Source organism: Hippichthys cyanospilos, chromosome 11 (assembly GCF_059441005.1).
Source record: "Hippichthys cyanospilos isolate Australia breed blue-spotted pipefish chromosome 11, RoL_Hcya_1.0, whole genome shotgun sequence".
Classification (NCBI taxonomy): Eukaryota; Metazoa; Chordata; class Actinopteri; order Syngnathiformes; family Syngnathidae; genus Hippichthys; species Hippichthys cyanospilos.
The window spans coordinates 16,815,001-16,839,863 of NC_142379.1; the positions used below are offsets into that span (position 1 = coordinate 16,815,001).

General features: G+C 38.2%; 2 protein-coding genes and 1 non-coding gene across 9 annotated transcripts in view; all 3 read left to right on the forward strand.

Moving 5' to 3' along the window:
- The window catches only part of fam168a (family with sequence similarity 168 member A), a 29,287-nt gene extending 17,939 nt beyond the window's left edge, over positions 1-11,348 (forward strand). Inside the window, exons 2-8 of one of the 6 annotated variants that reach the window (XM_088427810.1) lie at positions 4,055-4,163; positions 4,569-4,660; positions 7,416-7,499; positions 10,119-10,264; positions 10,403-10,589; positions 10,675-10,802; positions 11,003-11,348. In XM_088427810.1, the coding sequence (XP_088283936.1) occupies positions 4,102-4,163; positions 4,569-4,660; positions 7,416-7,499; positions 10,119-10,264; positions 10,403-10,589; positions 10,675-10,787 (684 nt within the window). In that variant the 5' untranslated portion in view covers positions 4,055-4,101 and the 3' untranslated portion in view covers positions 10,788-10,802; positions 11,003-11,348. The remainder of the gene's footprint in view (positions 1-4,054; positions 4,164-4,568; positions 4,661-7,415; positions 7,500-10,118; positions 10,265-10,402; positions 10,590-10,674; positions 10,803-11,002) is intronic. The other 5 variants (XM_088427805.1, XM_088427806.1, XM_088427807.1 and 2 more) reach the window with 5 other exon arrangements.
- Positions 11,349-16,428: 5,080 nt separating this feature from the next.
- p2ry6 (pyrimidinergic receptor P2Y6) lies at positions 16,429-24,311 on the forward strand. 2 transcript variants are annotated; one of them, XM_088427636.1, is made up of 5 exons: positions 16,429-16,699; positions 17,531-17,663; positions 21,484-21,656; positions 22,076-22,512; positions 22,639-24,311. In XM_088427636.1, exons 4-5 carry the CDS (start codon positions 22,085-22,087, stop codon positions 23,309-23,311), a joined length of 1,101 nt encoding a protein of 366 aa, XP_088283762.1. In that variant the 5' UTR covers positions 16,429-16,699; positions 17,531-17,663; positions 21,484-21,656; positions 22,076-22,084; the 3' UTR covers positions 23,312-24,311. The 2 variants fall into 2 exon arrangements, with proteins under 2 accessions (XP_088283762.1, XP_088283761.1); XM_088427635.1 differs by lacking the exons at positions 17,531-17,663; positions 21,484-21,656.
- trnaa-agc (transfer RNA alanine (anticodon AGC)) lies at positions 19,323-19,395 on the forward strand. Its single transcript has one exon. It is a non-coding gene; the product is annotated as a tRNA-Ala (tRNA).
- Positions 24,312-24,863: the final 552 nt, after the last annotated feature.

A 24,863-nucleotide genomic window follows, 5' to 3' on the forward strand; every position in this document is an offset into this window, starting at 1 on the left:
GAAATTCCTGGATATGCATCTAAGTTACATTATTTTTTATTTTTTTTACTTACTGCAACACAATGCCAAATTTTGAGTTTATGCATTGAAGCTCAAGAAAAAACAACCTAATAACTAGTGGTGTAACAAAAACACATTTGAATTGGAAAATTGCTTTTGATTTACAAGGTGCAAGTGCATTGAATCAAACTGAATTTGACATGTTAAACTGTATTGTGCTTACATTGTGTTGCACCCTGTCATTCTGGATACATATCAACTCGTTTAACTGGCGTATTGGTCTAACTGGTGAACAGTATATGAGGTATTGGAGAGATGCACGTCTCTACTTATAACAAATATACAGTGGCCCCAGTTTACTGTAGTTGTGCCTTGACTTACAAGTAACCTGACTTGTGATGTTTTCAAGATACAAAACACTGACTAGACTTTCTTTCTTTCTCTTTCTTTCTTTCTCTCTTTCTTTCTCTCTTTCTTTCTCTCTTTCTTTCTTTCTCTTTCTTTCTCTCTTTCTTTCTTTCTTTATCAAGAAAGAGGCTTCAAGCTTTTCATCACTAATATGAGTTGGTTTTCTGTCAAACCAAGCATAAAACAAAGAATTGCATGCTGATCCGACTGGCGATTTCTTTGCCAAATAGAGGCATCTTTGCTCATGTAAAGACGCAAAGATACCACTGGTGCACTGCGATTAGGTGACAACCATTTCACAGTATACCCCGCCTGCTGCCCAAAGAAAGCTGGAATAGGCTGCTGCGCGCCTGCAGCCTTTTTGGGTATAACTGGCTAGAAAAATGGATGGATGAAAGGACTGCTGGCGTGTTTCGCGATGTTTTTCACCATTTGTGATTACTTTTGTGAAATAGATTTATCTGTTTGCTTTATACTTTTTTATAATAGTTTTTTTATAGGTTTGCGTTACTAGATCAACATTCAACGGTTGCAAGAATATCTTCTACATTTGTTTTACCCAAAATTCAATCGCTCTGTTGTTCTGACAACAGTGTAATTTGTTTATGAGAATTAAATATCACTCTTCAAAGTTTAAGTGTGTGAAGCAAGCAGCTTCTACATGCGATTGTAAATATGAATAATAATGATAAGTTAACAATGTTTGGCAACCTCAAGACCATGCAATTTTAAGCATTAACAGTTGTACTTCTGTACGCTTTTATTAAGCAAGCCTATATTACGTTTTCTTTGTTATGGATGTTTCTCTGACTTGGGGGATGGAGTCACTGTCTTCTCCGATAGTTTGCTTGATTTTCGGTCACCTTCAAGATGTCCCAGATGTTGGGACATTGAAACCATCTGAGAGTCCTTCACTCAAATGAATGATTAATTAGTGTAAAGTGTAACTTCAAATAACCAAGCTGATGGTGGATGCCGATGTTTCGCCTCCAGGTGTCGATTTGGTGTGTGGAGGCACTTCTGTTAATGCAGTTTACTGAGATTGTGGACCAACTCCTTGTTTCTCAGAATCATGGTAGTTCTTCTTGGTGGCTAACGCTCAGCTCAGTGGCATTTACATTCATTTTGAAGGGATAGGCTGATATGATATGAGCTTATATGCGTATTTTTTATGACTAGCATGGTTTACGAATGTATTAAACTCATAATTGAAGGCGTCGCTGTATGCAAACCCTACCTTGAGCTGCATATTTGTTTTAAATATTCAGTCCGTTGACTGGAAAGTACAAGCGAAGCCTCTTGTTGGGTGAATGCTTAGATTTTTACTGTTGAATAATACATCGTCTCATTCTAAGCAGACTAACCTACCACGCAGTGAAACAAAGACATTTCTAGTTAGACACTATTTATCGTGTCCATACTTGTTACACACACTCTCAGATAGATGTTCATGAGAAAAAATTGGGTTTAGTAGAACCTATGTTAGTGGGGTATGATCACAGGGCTATTTTAGCAGGCTTGGCCTGTATTAATGAGCAATGTTCCCACTTTTTATTTGTCTGTGGTTTTGCAACATTAAAACTTGTACAAACTGCATTAAAGCCATATTTTGAAAAATGTTAGTTCTATAATATTGTATATAAAAATGTCTGTGTAATGAGGACACCATAACTACTAGGATGTTGAAAAGAGTTTGACTTGCTGTGAAGCAAGAAAGAACCTTATAGATGTATACATTGACATCCATTTTACAGTAGTTGATAATGTATAGTAGGGCATACAATATGAACATTATTAGGGTACCAGGTCACAATCAAGTGTTATATTTCTCTAAAGAGAACCTGAATTCTTTCACCACACCAGCACTCATGGCTTCTATGTTTTTTTTCATTTGTGTTTAATGTTGCTGTGCATATTCCTGCTGTAGTTTAAGATTTTGTGTGCTGTTCATTTTCTTGATTTGTCTGCTCATATCTTGTGCTTTTCTTATTGTTTGGATTGTGAATTCACTGCTTTTATTCAATGTTCTCAATCCCCGAGACATGCACATCGACACTCACACATGCATACACAACAGTCAGGGTGTCAAGTTTCAAAGTTTACTGTAGTGATATCCATCTGATAATATCACCATTTCATTTGATTCAGTTTTAATAATATCCATTAACATTATTTTGTTTTTTTCAAACTGCAGAATAATATTTCCCTTGGATTCATTGTCCAGTTTTTAACAGTAATGATACAGTTATATGTAGCCACTACGAATCAAAATCTTGCTGTTGTCATAAAAGTTACGAATGGTCACAAGCTGAAATGTAGTGACTGTCACCTTCTAAAAGACAGGTCAAATGTACACACTTGAACACACTTGGGAGAAAGTCCATCATCCTTGTGAGATGTCCCATTTAATTAAAATCCAATGAATGATCCTCAAGTCTGACTCCTCAGATATGACCCTTAAAAATGTCACAGTCGATTTTAGGCTCATTGATCTATATGAATTTAATCATAACAACCTAATTGAATCGTCTTCAAGTGAGTTGTGTCACAATACAGTTAAGCATGAATGCGCTCTTGGGCATGGTTGAGTGCAATTCGCTAAGAACTCTGGAAGGGGGGTTCAGTGTATGAAACAAGTGGACCTCATGTGATTGCGCTGTCTTCATTTATTACTTGAGGACCAAATACAACCAGGTGGTTTACCTGGGACAGAAAAAAAAAAAAAGACAGATCTTCCCTTTTGGAATGGAGTCTATCATACCATAGAGAAATGAATGCATTTATCATGATAAATAGCATACAGTATATGCATATATAATATGCTCTCTTAATTGAGTATTATGATCTGATGATAAAATTTGATTTAGCATCATTAAATCTTTCCAAATAATCTGGTACTCTATAAATAATTCCTTGGCCATTATTTGAGGAAATATTGTTCTTTACTTGGTGTAGTACACAGGACACCTGCGGATTCACTTACAATTTCTTTTTTTTTTTCCCAGTATTTTGAGTTTTTTTATGTTGTGGTCTTCAATTGCTCTTCTCCACACATCGATTAAATAGTATGCATGTTTTATAAACCATTGTCAAATAAACAGATTAGATTGTGAGTATGTTCTTTGTTTCAGCATTCCAATACAACTTGGTCTATAATTACCTTAAATACAAAAACCCGAGTGTTTAACTCTCCAGAAGTCACAATTTTCAACTAGTCTTCTTAAACCCTCTGAGGTAGCAGAGGTTTTTTTTTTTTTTTTTTTTTTTTTTTTTTTTTTTTTTTTTTTTAATAAAACCTGGTTTTGTGAGCCATCTACTCCACAGTGCTACACTTTCTTGAATGTAAATCAATGATGAGTTAGTGGAGATTTAACTTGGAGTTCCAGTTTGGGAACATTTTTGTTAGGTCTAGCAAAGTTAATGTGTTTTTATTTCGTGTTGTCAAAAACACAGCAGTGACCACCACGCTTGCTCTCACCCACTTGGATACACCAGATGCACGGCTGCCTACCCTGCTGCTATCACTAACCCTTTTGCTGTTAGCGCCGATGCTTGCATTTTTGTTGCTGTGTTCTTTGCCTTGAATTTTAGTTTCCCCTTCTCTTGTGTTTGTTGTAATCATGAACTCTCACTGTTTTAATTTCAGATTTGCATATCCACTTCCACTCCTTCCTCATTTGCATACAGCAAGAAATGGCAAGCGGGCATCCCACAGACAAATTCAGTTTCATGTATCAACCAGACACGCACAAGAGGTACGCGGCACACATCGACACGCTCGCCCACACTAACACACACTTGCCCATGCCAATGGTGTTTTTAGGGAAGGTAAGTAGTGTATAAAAAAAGTTGCCTGTCTTTGCTGCCATACACAGACAAAGCCATTCCCTGATAGCCAGTGGGCCTAAAGCTTTCTCTTAAGTATTCTTTTTGTTGAGCTTCCTTGAGGTGTGATCATTCAGGGGAGAGTTCAATTACAGAATACCAGTAAAGATTTTTGGAAGGATAAGAAGTCTTGTATTGGCATTTTTTTTTGCGTGTACAATTTTTGGGTTGTTTATAATCCAAAAATATATTTGCAATTTTCGTGTCCCTTTCCCATCATCTTTTTCTTCTCTTTTCTTTATTTTTTCCCTTTTCTCTGTTTCATACTGTTTAAGTAAAAACAGGTTGTCTTCAGCCATGAATCCAGTCTACAGCCCTGTTCAACCTGGAACTCCCTATGGGAACCCCAAGAATATGGCCTTTGCAGGTAGGTGGGACAGTCACCTACATATCATTTTTATGTGCCACCAAATTACACAAGTTGTACACTCGATATGACAGGTTTTACTTTTTTTTTTTTTCCCTTTTTTGTTGAGAAGCAACTTTTGTCTAACAACTGAGTGGGTGAACGTTAGGCTGCAGCTATTGATTGATTCAGTATTCAAATCTGAAGACTCAACAGAACAACTGTCTACTAAAAACTATATTTTTTACTTAATACATTTGGATGATTATAGTTTCCCAGAAGTTGTCACGACAAATACTAATATCATTTTTGAATGCTAATAGTGATTATGTTAGGACAAAAAATATTCAATTGTTTTGAAATGTATCATTTACTGCTCAAAGATTTTGAACATTTGCTTAAAATTGTAATAACTGTCTCAGACAAAAATAAAAATGAGTCAGGCTTGGTTTTGTAAAATAAACATTTTCATGAAATGCGACCTATACTCTTATAACCATAACTCCTACAACTTTTACTTTTTTGTTTCTTCTTAATGATGAATCTTTTGACATTCCCCTTCCCTCTCCCCGCGCATTGGAATAAATGACTGTTGGCATGGGATGATAACCTGATTGGCAATGTATCACGATTTTAAAAGTCACGCTTATTTTAATAATTTATTTCTGGTAAAGTGTTTTCCTTCCCGCGTCCTCTGCCTTAACGTGCAGCTGCAGATTGTAGCTCCGGTTGTGTATCACACGTGAGTTGGCTGCAGCAGCCAATTACATCGTCCTTTGATTGGTTTGTCGGCTTCAGTACCACTGTAACTAAGCTACTGCAGCTAACTACCGCCGGTAAAGTGGCTAACGTGATAACACACGAGGTAGGACGCAAGCACTCTATTATAAAGTGTGGCTCAAGAAGGCGAACGAATTGAACTTTCACCCCCGTCCAAACAAATGAGTTTGGCTGTCTGGGAACTTTTCAGCAAACATTGTTAGTGAGCCACGAGCTAGTCGTAAGTGAGCAAGCGATATGGCAAGCAGATGAGATCATACAACGCTAATCCACGTTTGTTTTGAATTACACACATGCATTTTAAAATCAGTTTGTTTTTTTTTACACCGCTTTTTACCCCTAGCATCATCAAGACCGCTCCAGATGCCTAGCAGCGACCGATGTTTATTTTGGAAAAATGTCAAATGGCATTTGGAACACCAACATTAATCAATGGCATTTGGAAGGCCAGTTGGCATCAAGCATAAAAACCGCTTTTCCAAATGAGCATCTGGTATTTTTCAACTTGAACGTCGGTTAGCACTAGCAGTCTAATGTGTTTCAGTCGCGATCTCGGACGTTACCGGGCGTACTACCCAACTCATAACAAATGCAGATTAACGTATGATCTCATCCGCTTGCCATAACAGAGGGACCTTGTTTGTGTTTGCGGGCGTGTGTGTATGAGAAATCGTAAATCAACATAATATGACATAATCCACATTGTACTGTACTGTTAATTGATACATAATGGTTATGATCATTTTTTATATATATATATATATATATATATATATATATATATATATATATATATATATATATATATATATATATATTCTTTTACAGTACACATGCCCATATTTCAGTTAAAGTTGCATGTGTTCAGTCAGAAAGAATTCATGTATACGTTTATTTATGAGCAAAACCGTGTTGCTCACTGAAGGTTTGCAGTGTTATTTTATTATACCGGCAGAATCTGATATCGTCCCATGCCTAAATGATTGTTAGTTAGTATTTCACTCACTTTTCAGAAACACCATTACAGTAGAGATCAACCAACTATGAACAGCAAATTGATAAATGTTTAGAGAATAAAAAAGTGGAATGCATAGCTCCACATAATCTAGTTCAAAAAACTGAAATTAAATAATATGGTAGTATTAGCCAAGAAGAGAGGCTTTTTAATCAATAAATTTATTTGAATCTAAATTAAATATCTGTACTATCAGTATCATTTTTCCCCCCCACATTAGTGCTTCACTTTGATTTTGGCTTTTGAGATCTTCCTAATAATTCAAAATTCTTTCATATCTTAAATTCCTGTTTAATGCAATACTTTACTACATTTTGAATAAAATCAGATTTACTAAATGACCATACAACCTGAAATTTCTGATGTACCATTATGCAGATTCCTCTGTCAGTACATTATGTCTCACAACATAGTGCCAAGACATCATATTAATGAATCAAAATAAATTAAATAATAAATTAATAAAAATAAATTGTCGCTATTTTATCACTCAAAACTTAAAACAAAAAAAACACCAAATATTAGTGTTTCTAGTCTTTCAGGTGCCACTCTTTTGGCTGAGATGGGAATGTTCCTTACAAAATAAAAATTCTTATTGAGAGACGATAGCCGTTGGCATTCTGTTCCAGCATTTGCATGTGACCTTCCTTGAGTTGTTCTGTATGTGCTTGAGTACAGTATGTCGCTAGGAAAGTGTATTGTGTATGTGTTTAGACACTCTTACTGTGTGTTTTTCTGTGTGCGTTGCTAATATGTCTGAATTGTTTTCAACATTTCAGTGTCAAGTGTGTGTCTCATCTACTAGATCAGTGAATGTTGGCTGTGTCTAGCTGACAGTCTATTTCAGACATTTTTTAATGAGCACCATCTGTGTGCATCTCTCATCAACCCAAACACTACGCCTATGTGTGTTTGTGTGTCAGTATTCATGGCATATCCTTTCTGTTTCCTTGTTTTAATCTGTCTCTCTCTTGTGTCCAGCAGGCTATCCAGGGGGTTATCCCACCACGGCACCCACATATACGCCAAATCTATATCAAACAGGAAGCCCTGGGTATCCACCTGGTGAGTCCAGTATGCCTGACACATATACAACAAACTTTTTTCTGTCTTGTGTCCCACAAGCATGGCAGCGATCATATGCAGAAACGTTATACGGTTGGGCCATGTGTTTTTCATGAAATATGTGAAATAGCATTCAGTATAGCATGCACATGCTCTCCTCTGCGCTGTATACTTTGGCTCCCACAGTGTCTCATTTTCAATGTTGCTGGGGTCTGGGGACATATTTGGCCATATGAGGAGCTTGATTCCAGTCCACAATTTGCAAAAATTAAATTTATTTTAAGCATTCTAAAACATCTTAACCATGGTAGATAGTTCTGTGAAGAAATTCAATTTAAACCATAATAAATTTCATTTTAGGCCATATCGCTAAGCCCTCAGTCTTCATTTGAAGCAAACGTATGAAGAAATAATTGACCTAAAATGTATGCACAATGAATAATTGTTGTAAATGTTTTAAAAGTAGTTCAAATATTTACATACAGCAAGTACCTTCATATTTATAAATGTACGACAGCAAGCTGAAGTTCTTACTTTATTGAACCAGTTTAAAAACTGAAAAAGGATTACCTCCCTCGCACAGGTTTCTTAGTTTCCTCCTTATATTATTATAATAATATATCTCAATGTTTGATGGTAAAATGTAATTTCGGTCATTTTTGGAAATGTCACTGTACAGATTGAGGAGTGAGTTGGCCTCAAACTTGATTTGGCAGGAAAATAAATTCATGAATCATCGAGAAAATTGATATAATATACCATTCAGCAACAATGGATGAAACCTCCGTTGGCTTGTGTAACGTAATATTTGAATCATAATTGCATGTTATTTCAGATTCTTTTTTTTTTGTCACATTAAAAAAAAAAAAAAAACCACCCTTACCATGCATGCAGTGTGTTAGTATATACACACACAAGTTAAATATTGACATGCACCCGCGCACACGGATGGGAAGCGAGAGAGGTGCTCCTGTGTGTCTTTGTTCCCTTGTCCTTGTGCAAGGAAAGCTTGCTTCCATAAGCACTGCATCATGAGCTAGTCGTAGCATGTTTGACCTTCAAGCTCCTCCGAGTGGCCATTCAGTGGCACTACATTCAACAGCTGCCTTGAATGAATTGTATTGATGTCTTTTATGCCATCTTCACGTGTTTTTTAAATATGCTGTCAATGTTATGACGTCTCAACCAATAATAATAAGTCACCAGTGCGCCATCTAGAGGTTTTTAGGCAACTACACCTCACTATTTTTTTAATGCTAAGCGTTATCCGAAAAGGCAACCCTGAGTGCAAGCCAATTTCAAGCATTTTGACTCATCTTTCAAGGCCGACAGAATATTGTGTGCTAAGTCTATGTAAAAATGAGTGGTACCATATACAAAAAAAAAGTATTCATTCATTCCCTATAAAAAGTAAGTTAGATTCTACTTTATTCTGTTGTTTAGTAATCACTCAAAGTAATTTGAGTGACACCAAGTTAATTTGGAGAAAATTAACTTTTTGTGAAAAGATGTTTTCTGCACAACACTGACTTTGACATTAATTTTTTATAATATATATTTTGTGACATCTGAAACATTTCAGCAGTCCTATACAATATGAACAAAACCAATGAAAATGTATTTTTGATGGCAAAACAACTGTTTGCATATGTATCTAATTAGTCACATATTCACGCAGTATTGGCTATTTACAAGGTATGTAGGTACAAGGTATTCGAAGCCCTTTGAGACTTCGGTGATTTAGGGCTATATAAATAAAATTTGGTTGATTGATTGATGTGTGCTATTTAAACCCAATACTTGAATATTATGTGTTAATGTGTGACACATTATCCTGGATGCAAGCGGACATTGCAAAATGTGAAAACCCATCTTGTCTGCGGGTGCACTTGAGAGAGATCAGTTAGTGGTGCTTGATATACAGAAGCACTATACTCAACGTTAGCGCTTCCCTCCGTGGTTTCCTAGAAGTTTCTGGGAATGGATCTCTGCTAATAGCTAAGAATCCGTATCAGAATCCACTCCCGACGAATCCAGGTCCGCTTTGCTGATTTTGCCATCAGATGAAGTTGAATTCTTTAGATCATTGTGCAAACAGTATCTCCTGGCTCCATCAATGCATGCATCCTCCACCACTTGCTCAGAATACACACCATCAGCGCTGTCTCCATTATTTGTTTAAGCCGTTTTGATCTTGTTTTTGTTCACTTATTATTTTGCCCCAGTTAAGGGCTTCAAACTACTGGTAACTTGTTATTCGGGGAGTACAGTGGCCTTTATGTTTTGTGACTCGCAGTGTTCATCACTTTGCAAAGTGAATATTCACATCCATTTTGGAGCGGTCTTTAGTGCTGTAAAAAGAGTGGATTAATATGAGTGTACATTTGTCATAAGCCTCCTTGTGATGTCCACATCATCTGCAAAAATAATGTTAGGGTTCATAGAATAAGAATGTTTGGAAACACAGCATTAATAATGCTCACAGTGCTGATCTGACGTATTTCACATTCTTTTAAAAAAATTAAAAATCAAAGTCATGTTTAATAAAATTGATTTTATGCAAATGATAACCTCTGATTTTAGTTTGACACCATTTTTTGGTCTTTTTTTTCCCTCCAGGATACACTGCAGCAGGCACCCCGTACAAAGTACCACCTACTCAATCAAACGGAGCACCTCCTCCATACACCCCAACCCCGACACCATACCCTACAGCTATGTACCCCATCCGCAGTGCCTACCCACAGCAGAACCTGTACACCCAGGTAAAAGCATTTGCTTAAAAAATATTTGTTCTGTGACTGATTAACAAATTCAGATACATCTAGTTATCCTGAATGCAGGGAAAGTGTTAGTATGCACAGTTCTACCTAAAGTATTTTTTCTTGCGTATTCTTCCCCAGGGTGCATATTATACCCAACCAGTGTATGCAGCTCAGCCGCATGTGATCCATCACACCACTGTGGTACAACCAAACAGCATCCCCTCCACAGCCCTCTATCCAGCCCCTGTCCCTGTACCCACTCCCCGGAACAACGGCATGGCCGCCATGGGGATGGTAGCCGGAACAACCATGGCCATGAGTGCAGGTAGGACCATACTTGAGACAGATGGACTCGTGTAGTACATCCTGGACAAGCCCACATTCTTAACTTCTTTATTACCTTTCTAAAGGGACACTGCTGACAACGCCTCAGCACGCCCCTATTGGGGCACACCCTGTTACTGTGCCCACTTACAGGCCCCAGGGCACACCTGGATATAGCTACGTTCCACCTCACTGGTAGAGCCCGCCAGGTTATGTAAGTGTTCAGCCACACTCTTCTCTGGCCCTTCTCCTAACTCCCCCTCTTTATGCATTCTATCTGCGGATCCGCTTTTGTGTCCTTAACGGCAATATCGCATCACGTTTCCTTTCCGCACTTTCATTCCACCAAGACCTAATGTGCTCATATTAAACACATTGCCATGCTGTACCTCTGATCTTTTTTTTTCCCTCCAGATCTGGAGTCCGCCATCATATGCAACTGCTCAAATCTGACCCAGACTCCCTGTAACCATGGGAACTCAAGACCATGTCTGCAGAACAAAACTAAAGTGCAACAGCCACTTTAATATCATTCTCTAACATTTTTACAAAAGCTGCTTTTATTTTATTTTATTTTTTTAATCTGTTCATTTGTCCACCAGTCATTGCCGTATTTTAATGTTTTTTTTTTCTTTTCTTTTTTTTATTATAATGATAATTAGGATTACTTGTTCCCTACTCTTTTCCAGTTTGTCTGCGGAACTCCAGAATTACGCAGACCAATCACGAGAGTTGTTCGTGTGTGTGTGTGTGTGTGTGTGTGTGGCGGGGGGGGGGGGGGGGGGGGGTGTTTGTGGTCCTGCCTTCTGCTTAGTTGGCGGGAAAGTATAGCGCACTTATTCCTTGGTATGATTTCTCCTCAGTCATTGCAAATAGTTGACCTATTGACTTATGCTGCCAAATTTCTTCAAAACTAGATATCAGCACAGGGTTTAAATACCCAAATTTCATTTTTTAATGCAAGATTTTACATTTTTATATTTCTAAGCCTTTTTTTCTCCCTATTCGATTTCCATTTGTTTTGCGTTTCCACCAGCAGTTCATTTTCACCATTTTCCTCCTCAGCATTTTTTCCATTTTCAGTCTAATCTCACTTGTCTTCCAACACCTCACTGTCTCCTTGTCAATCTGTCACTTGTCGGTATGTCTCCATGTGTGTTGTATACTGCTTTCAGCAGCCTACAAGCATCTTTTGTAGTGTATGTTCAAAACAAAATGTCACCTCCTCCATGCCACATACTATGCAGGCTAGTACGATGTGACACTATCGATAAGCAGAGCCAGAGAACATTTTGGATCACATTTAGTCATTGATGTTGTTCGATTGTTGGTCGATGTGGTCAGCAACAGATAAAATATTTTCAATAACCGTGAAAAGCGTGGGTGGTTGTGCACACAGTCATTGACATGGGCTAATATGTTTTTTGGGGGGGAACATGACCGCCCTGTGGCACTTAATGTACATGTAATGTAATGTACTGCGAGTTATCTAACTGATCAACACAAGAAAATCCAAGGCGGACAAAGGGAGTTTAAAGGGATCCTATTTGCAGGTGGCCATTTACAGTGTGAGACATTTTGGGTTTGTGGAATTTTACATGCAAGGGACGCGCCAACATCTGGCTATTTTGCACTAGAAGTGTACATTTTTTCACCAACTGCGTTTTCTTAGTCCCTCACCCAAAAGAGGACCAATCACCAAACACTCAGCACTTGCAAAAGCATACACAGAGCTTATTACTGCATCTGCTGCTTTTGAATTTTAAAAATAGCAAGCTACCACTGAACGCAACTACCATCATAGCGGCCACAGACGTGATAAAAACTTCTTATAATTTGAATGACTTTTACACAGATAAAAATCTTAAAGGGGGCCATTAAATGTCAGACATCCCTCTGTTTTAAGTACTTGTCTTAAAAAGATACCTAACATTCAATATAATAATTAATTTTGCAACAGCATCTGACTTGCAAAAATATCTAAGCCCAAAGTGAGTACTAGTGTGTGCCCCAAAAAAGGGCCTAGGTAGGATAACGTTGGGCTTTAATTGTCCTGTGACAAACAAAAAAAAATCATATTTATCTTAAAAGAAAAAAAAACACATTGCATGTATAGTTTTATTGGACTGTCAATAAATTATTTGGTTATTGGTTCTCATCTTGAGGAAAAGCAGGACGATGGTGTAAAATGTAGGTCCGCTGCATTTTCAGGATTCACATAAGAAAATATACAGTAGCCCAATTGTTAGATGAAAAGCATATTAAAGAGCATTTACAGTAAAGATGTGTAGATGAGGTGGCTTGGTATTGCAATAAAATAAGACAGAATGCCTCATAATTGTTAACTAAGTGATTCTGTAATCAGCCTTTTTTTGGGGGAGGAAGAAAAAAACCTGCGTAAAACAAAAAGCTTGCAGGCTTAATATTGACCATTAACAATAAGAAGAAAACATATCAACAATCTGGTCATTGAATGTCTTTGTTAGGAAATATATTGCACAAAATTACACTCAATAGTACTAGGATTTCAAGTAACCAGGTACAGATAGGCTTTTTTACTGCAGTAGTTTGGAAGACGCTACATATAGTCATTGTAATCAAAATAAAACAGTGGAAGCTTTGGGGTATCAATTGTCCACAAGTGTTTGTACACTAGAGCATTCATTCTCAAGAGATTTTAAAGCTGCTGTTGAAAAAAAATAAACAAACACTTATGTTTTTCTTTTTGTTTGTTTTTAATTGGCCATTGTAATTTAGGTGTTTGAATCAAAAGCAAGCAAAACAAGAACATTTTAATCCAAAACAATTGTTTTTCTCTTGTGACCGAAGTAATGTTATTTGTCTTAAGGATTTATTTAACTTACAGTATTTCTTCACTTGTTCACTCTGGTCAATTCCGCATAATGGGTATGCATAATATTCAGGTGTCTAACTTATAGCATCGGAAGTTTAAGTAAAAAAAAAAAAAAAATGCAGTATATTTATACCGCAAGTGGTACAGCAATGCATTTCTAGCTACAGTAAGCATGGTTGCATCCGTGTGGCAACTATTGTCTGTGCTTTTGATATTTTTTGAGCTCCTTCTCTTCTTCAGTTTATTTGTCCTTGACAGTATCTGAGTGGGGGCGGGGGCACATCAAGATGTGTGAAATGAGATTGCGACTAGAGGCGACGGTTAACTGGTGTGCAACAGTAGTTGAAGACCGCCATGTTGCTTTGTACTATTTCCACACCTTGACTGAGTCGGGGATGATTGACAGATCCGAGGTGGACACGGGTGATCGGTTTGACGGGCCAACGGCTCTGTCGTCAGCCTCAACGCCCTTTGTGCCATACGTCACTGTTGTTGGTAACTTTTTCTTCTCTTAAGTGGTGAACTCTTGTTAAGCCTTGCTTCTTGTGATTTTCGTTTTCATATGACTGTCCTATTGTCTCACTGTTGATGCATATTGCCTGTCAAAATTTTAACTTGTCTTGCTGTTTTCCTTGCTCTTTGTCCAATTTTTTTTTCTATCCATGCCACAACTCACTCGAGTGACCATTTTGTCACTGTCTCTTAATAACAAACATCCTGCTCTGTTGCATAAAAGTGATGCAGAAATGTTGCCACATCGCTCTCATGACAACTCTTTCCTTTCATTCAAACCTTTGCACAAATAATCTTAATTTTTATGAGGAAAAAGATGAATACGGATTGATATTCCAAAAAAAAGTCCTGAGGAAATTTTTTTTAGAAATTCCTTTCTGATGCACTCCTTCTATGCTGAAAATAATTCGCCATAAATTCAGCATGTTTTGGTAATTTTAATACAAATAAATACACTAGCCACAATACACTACACTTGACAAAAATATTTTGTGGTGCTTACGCATTGCCTTTTTTGATGTGGAAGCTAGAGAGGCAACTCTTCTTTTTTAGATCATTACCCAAAACAATTAGCTCAAAGCAATTGTTTTCCATGATGATGCTTCCTCATTAGATTGCATTCCTTGCCTCTCAATGATTTCAATTTGCACTTAAATTAAAAATGGACAGTTAAACACTTAAATGCGTTGAGGGGGAAATGTAATTGTTGTTCCCTTCATTCTGTCCTTACCATTGTATAGAAAACAGTTTGGATCTTTTTCCCAGGCATTGTTTTTTTTTCCCCACTTTGACAGTGAAAGTATGACCAAATCATTCAGAGAAACACTCTACTTCCATTTTCACCATTCTGTCCTTTTTTTTGTTTTGCCTTTCAGTTGCTAAGTCTTATTTTATTCTTGAATACAAATGGAAACGGCTATCACAGTGAATAGTGTCTTGGATGTTCTGCTGCAGCTTTTCGATTTCAACTTGTCAGCGATAACTGTTTAATTTGACACTAAATGTGATGCAAAAAGTGGAAATTCCTTGTCTTCCAAAAAAAAAACAACAACAAAAAGCAAGCAAGCGTACTTGCATCCTTCCCTCTTGGATCAAGTATTAGGAACAATCCAACCTTTGGAAGTTTTAGTTTGGTACCCAGTTTGCACATGCTATGGTATTTTACCGTAAGGTTGTGTTCGGAAACCGAAGCCCAACGTCTGTTAAGCGTTGAGAGAAGTGAATTGTTTGTTAGCTATTTGGTCCAGATTGAAGGACCTGCGTCAGGCTTGTGATATGAAGTGTAAATCTGTTTTGTTTTTTATTTTAATGTTTTTTATGTTGGGTTATTTTTTTTGGTAAGATCAGTTAGTGATCTTAGTACTATAACTAAGCCAAGTTTGTAATTGTATATTTACTGTAAAATGTAGAACATTGAATAACTATTAAAATTTTCCTATAAAAGGAATAATGTCTCATGTGATTAATTTGCTTTATCCACATACATATTAGTTATTCACAAACGTTAAGGACTGCATTGTACAGACAACAGAATTTCTAATACATGTTTATAGTGTGCAACATGATACTTTATGATGAAATAACTAGCGGTAGACATACTGATGGCACTCTTTCACTTCTCTCTTGACTGATCTCAGTCATCAGACTGCATTGTGCAAGAATAACTTCCACTCATGCACAAGTCAGAACTGCTGACTGAACAATGACGCACACCTTAATGGACAAGCCTGCTATGTTTTTAATTATTATTTTTTCTCCCAAACCACAGTGAAGTTTGATGACAAGCTTTAGCTTGTCTTATCAGTCTTACAATATCAGCTTGCATGGTAAGACCGATCATGCAAGCAAATTCAAAATAATTTCCTTTTTGTTTACTAAATACTTTATATGTCCACAAACTGGATTTCCTCTTGCCAAATTGCATCGTCCATACTGAACGTAACTGTTTTTGTTCATATTGTAATTCTAATCCTTCAAGGAGTGGCTCACTTCATACCATTTAAATTTCATATTCTCATTTTCAAGATGAGCTCAGCATGAAAATGTCAGATGTATCAGTTGTTTTAAAAGTTAAACTTGATCTAACTGGCAGGCGACGAGTTTCTGTGGTACTACATTTCCACCTCACTTGCATGCATTCTTCATAGAAGTGCAATACAGTAAGCAACAGATGACTACGCTTGGAGCAAAACTTACTGTACGACTGATTTTCCTCAAGGGCTCAAAATGAACCTGGCTCTGTTACAGTGGAGCTGTCTGAACTGGTTGCCACATTCTCAATTTTGCGGAATTCGGACTGAAGGAAGAAAAGAACAACTCACAGGTTTAAGATGAACTTGGCTCAATTACTGTGTAAAAAAAATTGTGACTGAAAACGACGTGACTAATGATTAATAACGCGCACACATGCAGTCATGAACCTTTTTGAAAGTGAGGCTGTAGTGCGCATGTGCGTCATTCCTAGCACGCGCAGAACAAGAGCCGTTTGCTGCAGAATGAGGAAAGAGTACAGAGTTCAACACATGCCACTTCTTAAAAAGTAGTTTCGTTTAACGTACAACCCACTCGGTGATTAAATTAATAAACAATCTCGAATGTAAGTTATTTGCACATTGTGCACGCTCCTACTTCACTCCACTAGTCTTTTATTTAACCGCAAGAAGAGCTAGAGGAGACTTCAGCCATGATGGCAAAATCCTCAACCTGTTGATGCTGATGCCGTGTTTTAAACACCGTCGATCAAGGTAAGTTTCAAGCAGTGAATAAGACTTTCTTCTGGTTTTTGTTGTTGTTGTTGCAACAACCATAGACGTCACAGCTCTGATGTTATTTATCGAAATAGCACCGAAGTATGAGTGTCGGTCTGCCTAACATTTTAACTTTTACAATATTTCTAATAAGTTGTTCAGCAGACACAAGGCAAGAATTCTTTTTTTACATCTGAAAATAATAGCTTGTAGTTCACAAAAAAAAATGTATGAGTCCTTAACACGACACTGACGTTATATATCTGTGTCTTATGCAAAACACAGCTAAAACAGGATATAACTGGAAAACGTATGCACTTTCACGCAGTCACACAGCATCAGTTATCCTAGTTATCCTAGATTTACAGTGAACCTAATTTGAATTAAATGCATACGCGGTAAATAATGTGTTCCATTAAAAAATAGACTCTACGTCTATTTGTATATATTGCAAAGCTAAATTTACACATTTGATCACATTCTTGGTAAGAGTAAATCAGTTTGCTGTCACTGACAAGCTAATTTTAGAACACAACCATGGGTAACTAGTGACCCATGTGGATTCTGGAGCCTTACTATTACCCATTTATTCATTTATTTTGTATCCATCCATCCATTTTATAGAGCATCTAATGCTCATAAGGGTCACAGGCTTGGTGGTGCCTATCCTAGCTGACTTTGGTCAGTGGGGGGGACACCATGAGCTGGTTACTAGCCAATTGCAGTTATTTTGTATTAATGCTTTTCAAATAATACTACGCAGTAGAGAAATACTGTACCTTGAGTGAATAAATTAGATTGGTTCAATTCACTACTTTTTTTTTCCAGGGTCCGGTTCAGACTCGTCATTTTTCCAGGTCAAAAACGTATCCATCACTTTTAACGTCGTCCTGCCCTCCACCGTCAACGGCATATGTGGCTGCATTGATTGGCTCCTAATTTGATCGCCTCCAAGCAAAAGGCAATTAGCTACCTACTACAGCTGATGTCAGCTTACTGATATAGAAGAGTATTACATCTTATTGATGTAATCTTAAGATATGTAATACATCGTATTACATATCTTCAAGCAATTGGCCCAAATGGCCATACATTTATTTTGTGTTAATGTTTTTATTATTATTTGAAAGACATCCATACAAAATCATTTTTTAATAAATTGCATATTCACATAAATGTAATGTCTGCTATGTAATTATTTTTTTCACCAGCAAAAGTGTCTTACAGTAAATAGATGTGCAGAATAAGTGTTCAAATGATGCAAAATAATATATTTATATGAAGGCATAAAACAACATGCAAGGACAGGTTAACCCTAAATGTAATCACAGAACAAATTAAAACGGAAACTTTAGTCTATATCACTAGATTGAGAGTAGCAAAAAGATCCACGATAGCATTATGGGTGCCTCACAAGAGTATTCAATTTCAAAAATCCTATTTGCAATGAAACCATGTCGTATGTATTGGATAACAGATTGAATTATGTGTATCATTCAGTGATTATGAACATTATTTTTGCGGTGATGAGGAAAGGACCATTTTAAGGCGACAAAATCTAAAAGCCTTGAGGCATGATAATGTCAGATAAATTACCCATTAATATTTTTATATGTCCCTTTTTGTCTGATACTTCAGACATGTTTGCATTAATAATATACTTAGGACTTAACCTCACTGGCTTGACTTGAACTAACCTGTGAGTATTGACTAGCACAGGACAAATTGCTTCAAATTTCAGATCAAAATTCAGACTGGATTTAGAAAATTTCAGTGACATGTAACTTCCCAGTTACACCCCGTTGCTTATGACTAGGGCTAACTAGGTTCACACTGCAGACATTATTGCTCAATTCCGATTTCTTTGTTGTTGTTGTTGAATCCGATTTTTCATGAGGTCGTTCACATTTACGAACAAACGCGACCTGCGTGTGGCCTGCGTATAAACTCTTAACAGGCCATTAAGTGTCCCGCATGCGCATTTCTGTTGCCGTGACGTCGTCGACAGCGGGCGCGCTTAACGTGTTTACGGAAGTACTACTTGGCAATGTTGAGAAATAGCTATCATAGCGGAGCAGGAATATTTTCAGTCCGTTAAATTGAAGGAGTAAATTGAAACGGGGAAGGGTGAGGCTCTCTTGCTTGCCTCGGGCGATCGGAGAAAGAGAATAGACCTGTCTCTCCCTTCGTTGAGTTGTCATCTCCCCGTCCGCTATTACTGTTGGGTTTTCAACCTATTTGCGCATTTGTCAGCGCAGAATTGTGACGTTTGTCGCAATTTTGTGGCGTCCGAGCCACGAATGCGACCGAGCAGTTCAGGCTGAAGTCGTATATGAAAAGATCGGATGCGTATTGTATGTAGCACATACCCAAGTGGCGTGGGTCGCAGTTGAAAAAAAAAATCCGATCTGTGTCGTTCAAAATGCCATTTTGTCCCTTGTTCCTACCTGATCAATGCCCGACTGTAATGCCATTTTTACCCTGCTTAGATGGATTAAAAAAAAAAAAAAAGTAAACAGGTTGAATATTGAAAAATGAATTGCACTTATTCAAGAAAAAAATAGTACTTAGGCCTCGTTGACAACTAGCCTAGTTGTCGCTGACGCAGGTCTGTAGTACAGGGGGATTAGCTCAAATGGTAGAGCGCTCGCTTAGCATGCGAGAGGTAGCGGGATCGATGCCCGCATCCTCCAAAGCTTTTTTTGTTTGTAGTTTTCACGAGCAAAGTGAAAACTACATAACTACATACGGGATCGATGCCCGCATCTTCCAAAGCTTTTTTGTTTGTAGTTTTCACGAGCAAAGTGAAAACTACATAACTACATACGGGATCGATGCCCGCATCCTCCACAGCTTTTTTGTTTGTAGTTTTCACGAGCAAAGTGGGGTCACAGTCTCCGCCAGGCATACTGTAACTCCATCAGCTGAGAAGTTACCAGTTTTCTGCTTTGCTTGAAAATATTGTGCGAGGACTTGCATGAAACAGAAAACCATGGTTATTCACTTCTCTTTTCTTTGGCTGTGCTGGTGAAACCAGAACTAAGACAAGATGAGATTCTTTCAAAAGAAATAGAAACAGAAGAGACCAACATATAAGAGACAGAAATATAACATTTGGTTTCATGTTACAGCTTTTCACTATGCGTGACCGGAGGACGAGAGTTTACACACCCAAACGAGGGGAAATAACACTGTATTCTTGCCTTTATTTTATTTTGCACACATGCAAATGAGCATGCGGCTTTCATTTGGAAGCATTGGAGTTGATCCAGCAAGATTATTGTTTAAAATTTAAAGGAAATTCAACCCCCAAATCTTTTTTTTTTTTTTACTACATTATGTGAGTGCAGTCGCCAGGTTACTATTTATTTTTTTATCCAGCCAAGCAGGATAAAAATGACATTACAGTTGTGCATAAATCAGGTAAGGACAAGGGACAAAATGGTTGTCAACTTAGATTAAAAAAAAAAAAAAACTGGTGAGTTTTCCAAGGGATAACATGCAAAAAAAAATTTTGGTTGATTTTCCCTTTTATACTTTTTGTATTTTTTTTGGAGGGGGGGTGTGCTTTTTTATTTTTTAGAGAAGGCAGGCAAGGCCAACTGAGAAATGGTTGTTAAGAGCCCTTTTTGAATCAGCTTATACTGATTGGGTCAGTGTCGAGACATGTAGAGACACTTCCCTAACTTAGGAATTACGAAATCACATTATGAAGACTGCCAACCATGTCGACACGGACCGCTACACACACTTCAAAATTGCAGAGTTTAGGCACGCAAGCATCCGCGCGCACACACACACACACATGCACACACAATGTGGGTGGTGATTGCAAAATAGTGTATCACTGAATCATAGTCTAAAGCAGTGTTTCTCAACTATATTTTGCCAGCCCCCCCCCCCCCCCCCCCCCCCCTTAGAAAAGGGAAAACTTTTGGCCCCCCCTTCGATGCACTGACTATAAATAAGGGGAAATGCTGGGCAAACAGTTGAGCACTGCAAAAAACATGAACCATGCAAACTACCAATCTTGATTTTGGGGATGCTAAATAGTCACTGTGCTGATTTGGGTCATTTCCTGTTCATTGATACACCCCAATAAGAAAACCATTAGACCAGAAAGCATAGTTTACCTAATAATGTGTCCAACATGGCCACCCCACAGGGAAAGCTTACATACATCACACAAATCCAGTGTGTACCGCTTTTGTTGACCACTTTGGTTACGTCATTAGGAGCTCAACTGTTTAAAGTTGGAACAGTTTGTAAAGATAAAAAAAAATGTAGATACTGGAGGGAAAAAAACACACCAAAAGAAAAAATGTTATAAAAACTATTTTGTCTATTTTAATGGTGACAATGTTGAATTCTTGGTGAGTTGGAATTTTGGGCATTGTTTGGGATAAACGGAGCAACGGAGGTGAAAAATACTTGTCAAAAATGACCAACCCTCAACAAAGCTCCCATAAGGGGAAGGAAAAACTCAAAAACCCCATAGGGGGAACACAAGAAACCTTCAGATGGGACCGCAGCTGAGAAGAGCCCCCCTCCAAGCTCAACAGGTTGCAATTTTCTTGTATTTGCGCATTTTGCACCACGATAATAGGTCTTAAAGCTACTCATATTTTTAAAACGTTTCAATTTAGCTGTGTCAGGGACTATTTTAAATAGTAGAATTGTAGAATATTTTAAATAATGGAATATTTTAAAAGAAAAAGTTTACATGAAAATGTAAAATTTGAGTGAAAATAATTGTTAAATTCTCTGACTCTTTTTAACAGGATGTTTTGACTTTTTTACATTTATATAACTCAATTATCGGAGGTGCGCAGTCCATCAGCACTGTTTCCCGAAGGACCAATGAATGATGGGAAGACTAAAAGAAAGACGACAAATTAAAAATGTCGGGAGTGTGATTTTCATCCGTCGTTGAAATCATCAGGATAGAAATGAGGTCAGATGTCCATCAGGCCGCCACGCCCTTTTTACTGACTGAAATATGAGCCAATTGGCTTGTATGGTCGGAAATGCTCACCACTGCGCCACTGAGATAATTTTTATAATATTTGATTTTTTGGACAACAAGAAAAATGGAGGCAGACCTGCCAAACATTTTTTGCAATATGTTGAAGTTGAGATGGTGATGAATAAAACTGTGAATGAGTTAACTTAAACATAATTACTGTCAGCTATGTAAAGATAGATTTTATTGTTTATGGCTGTGAATGGCAGCAAAATATTGCGAATCAATTTGCATTATTCAATATATCACAATATGCGTTTCTCTTTGTCACTCAATCAGTCAATCGGCGAAATGTTAATTTGCATTATTCAATATATCACAATATGCGCTTCTCTTTGTCTCTCATCCAGGATCTTAAGATGCCACATTTTGTTGAAGCCCTCCCAACGGAAACTCTTATCCCCCAAACCTTCACTTTGGATGCCCTCAACACAAGTGCACTGTCCACAGATAAAAACTTAGCTCTCGCCGTGCGCTCCATCGTCGGTAATGTCAGCCGACAAGGATTCCAGCGTTGCACTTACAAGGAGGACTTCAAACGTGTCCTCCTCCCTGCCGTGTACACGCTTGTCTTCTTGTTGGGTCTCCCTCTTAACGCTGCTGTCATACTGAAGATTTGGAGGAGGCGGCCCAGTCTGTCCCGCAACAACATCTTCATGCTCAACTTGGCCATAGCCGATTTCCTGTATGTGACGTCACTTCCCCTGCTCATCTATAACTATGCGAGTCATGATTACTGGCCCTTTGGTAATTTTGCATGCAAACTGGTTCGATTTCAGTTCTACAGGTGAGACACGCAAAAATCTTGACCGCACATCATTTTTAAGGCAGTCCGGCACTTAATGAATTAGTTTTGTTTGCTAGTATTGGAGTGAAATGTATTTGATGTCCTGTTCCCTTATTATGATTACAGTAATCTTCATGGCAGTATCCTCTTCCTCACCTGCATCAGTGTGCACCGCTACATTGGCATCTGTCATCCTCTGGCGATGTGGCACAAGCAGGGCGGCCGTAGACTGGCGTGGCTCATTTGCGGAGGAGTGTGGCTGGTGGTGGCCCTCCTTTGTGCACCCACATTTCAATTCGCCTCAACGGGGATCCAGCGCAACCGCACCGTCTGTTACGATTTAAGCACGCCAAAGAAGTCTGTGGACTACTACCCGTATGGCATGGCCCTCACCTGCCTTGGCTTCCTCTTGCCCTTCACGGGTGTGATGATATGCTACTGCAGAATGGCCCATGCCTTGTGCCTCCCCGTGTCCTATCAAGGCGCCAACGTGCAGACGAGGGACAGACGCGACAGGGCGGTGAAAATGATCATAGTGGTGGCGGCTGCGTTCTGCATCAGCTTCTTGCCATTTCACCTGACCAAGACCTCGTACCTGGTGGTGCGCTCGCTGCCGAGTGTGTCCTGTCAGACCAGAAACCTTTTTTCCATCATCTATAAGAGCACCAGACCATTTGCCAGTATGAATAGTTTCCTGGACCCCATTCTATTCTACTTTACTCAGCCACGGTACAGACAGAGCACCAAAAGGTTTGTCCTCAGAGTCACCACCCTCAGGGATAAGGGCAGACGTGCATGACTCAAGCCCAATAATCGATGGGTGTCCGATGCTAAAACTTAACTGTGTGTTTACTTAGTGTTCTGGACGGGACAAACGTGTCCTACATGTGTGAAATAGGGTTAGTGATAGATTTCTAATCACTGTAAATGACCTGCGGTCAGTTTAAATCATGCACTAGGTTGAAGCCATTTTTTTGCACTGTACATTTTCTACCTTTGCTAGCTTGTGAGCACCGTGAACATCACATTGTGGGTGGCATGGCTCAGTGGTAGAGTGGTCATCTCCCAACTGAGCGGTTGTGGGATAGATCCCCGACCATTGTGACCATGTTGAAGTGTCCTTGAGCCAGACACTGAGGCCCCGTTTGCTTATGATGCTGCATCATCAGTAGGTAAATGAGTGGTCGGTATAAAACACTTAGGTAGAAAAAGTGTTGAATGAATGTGAAAGTCCAACTCCATTGGAAGATTTCATCATCCTCTAAGCTGTGCTCCACAATGTTGGATGAAATGATCGACATGGCATGTACTGCAACTTCTATTGCCATAACATTACAACATGTATTTGATTGTGAATTGCAGCAAAAGGATGGTGGATGTTGTGTACTCAAGACTAACTATTGCTCATCATTATTATTACTATAGCTCTAGAAAGTTATTTTTGGACCGGTTGGAACTTCTGCTATTATTGTTGTCACTGTTTTCTACACCAACACTCTGAATGAATGAGTGCTTTTCTATCATTGTGCAGTATTTGTTTCATGATGCTGTGACACTGCACAAGATTAATATGTTGACTGATTGTTTAAGTGTGACTTTATGAAACTATTGACTCTTGTGGTTGGTTGTGGAATTTCAGAATATAACATATACCTGAAACACATGTAAAGTAAGTGTAGCAGCTATAAAATTCTGTTTGTGTTATGTGAATTAAATATGCTACAATTGTTGTGTTTGTGAACAGTTTTTGGATGTCGTCGACGCACTGATTAAACGTTTTCTCTCTGAATTCTTTCAAACTGGATTGAACAGCTTTAAACCAAGAGGGATTCTCTACCCATGTTCTACAATCCTTTTCACCCATCTAATTTTTCAAACCTGCAAAGGTTCATCAACACGGAGCAGTTTATTTTCAATCATGAGTTGGTTTATTTTAACAAGTTAAAAAAAATAGTAAATTATATTTTTTACAAGTTGAACAAATATCGAACACGTTTTACAGTATTCAAGATTAGCCTGTGGAGGACGCTCTAACCAAAGGCAACCCCATGCGACAGCTTGAAATTCCCCAAAACAAAGAACATGCTAAATTAGACAACATTATGGGAAAGAAACGCCATGGATCCCTTATTGTGGAGAAGTGAAAAGGGATCCTGGACGCTGTCAGTTTAACACATTCACCTAAGATTGGGGGAAACGGTTCGCTGCATCGATGTACAAAATAAATGCACTGACTTACTGTTAAATGGACCAAAATGAAACCGAGAGGGGACTTTGTCCTACCAATTAACGAACTGCTTCTGTAGTTGCTGCAGAGCTTCTAGGCAGTGCACAGTATCAGTATCTTCTTA

Coding starts and splice junctions, on each gene's coding strand:
- p2ry6 (XM_088427636.1), top strand. CDS start 22,085: ATGCCACATTTTGTTGAAGCCCTCCCAACGGAAACTCTTATCCCCCAA. Junction 22,513..22,638: donor GTTCGATTTCAGTTCTACAG/GTGAGACACGCA, acceptor TTATGATTACAG/TAATCTTCATGGCAGTATCC.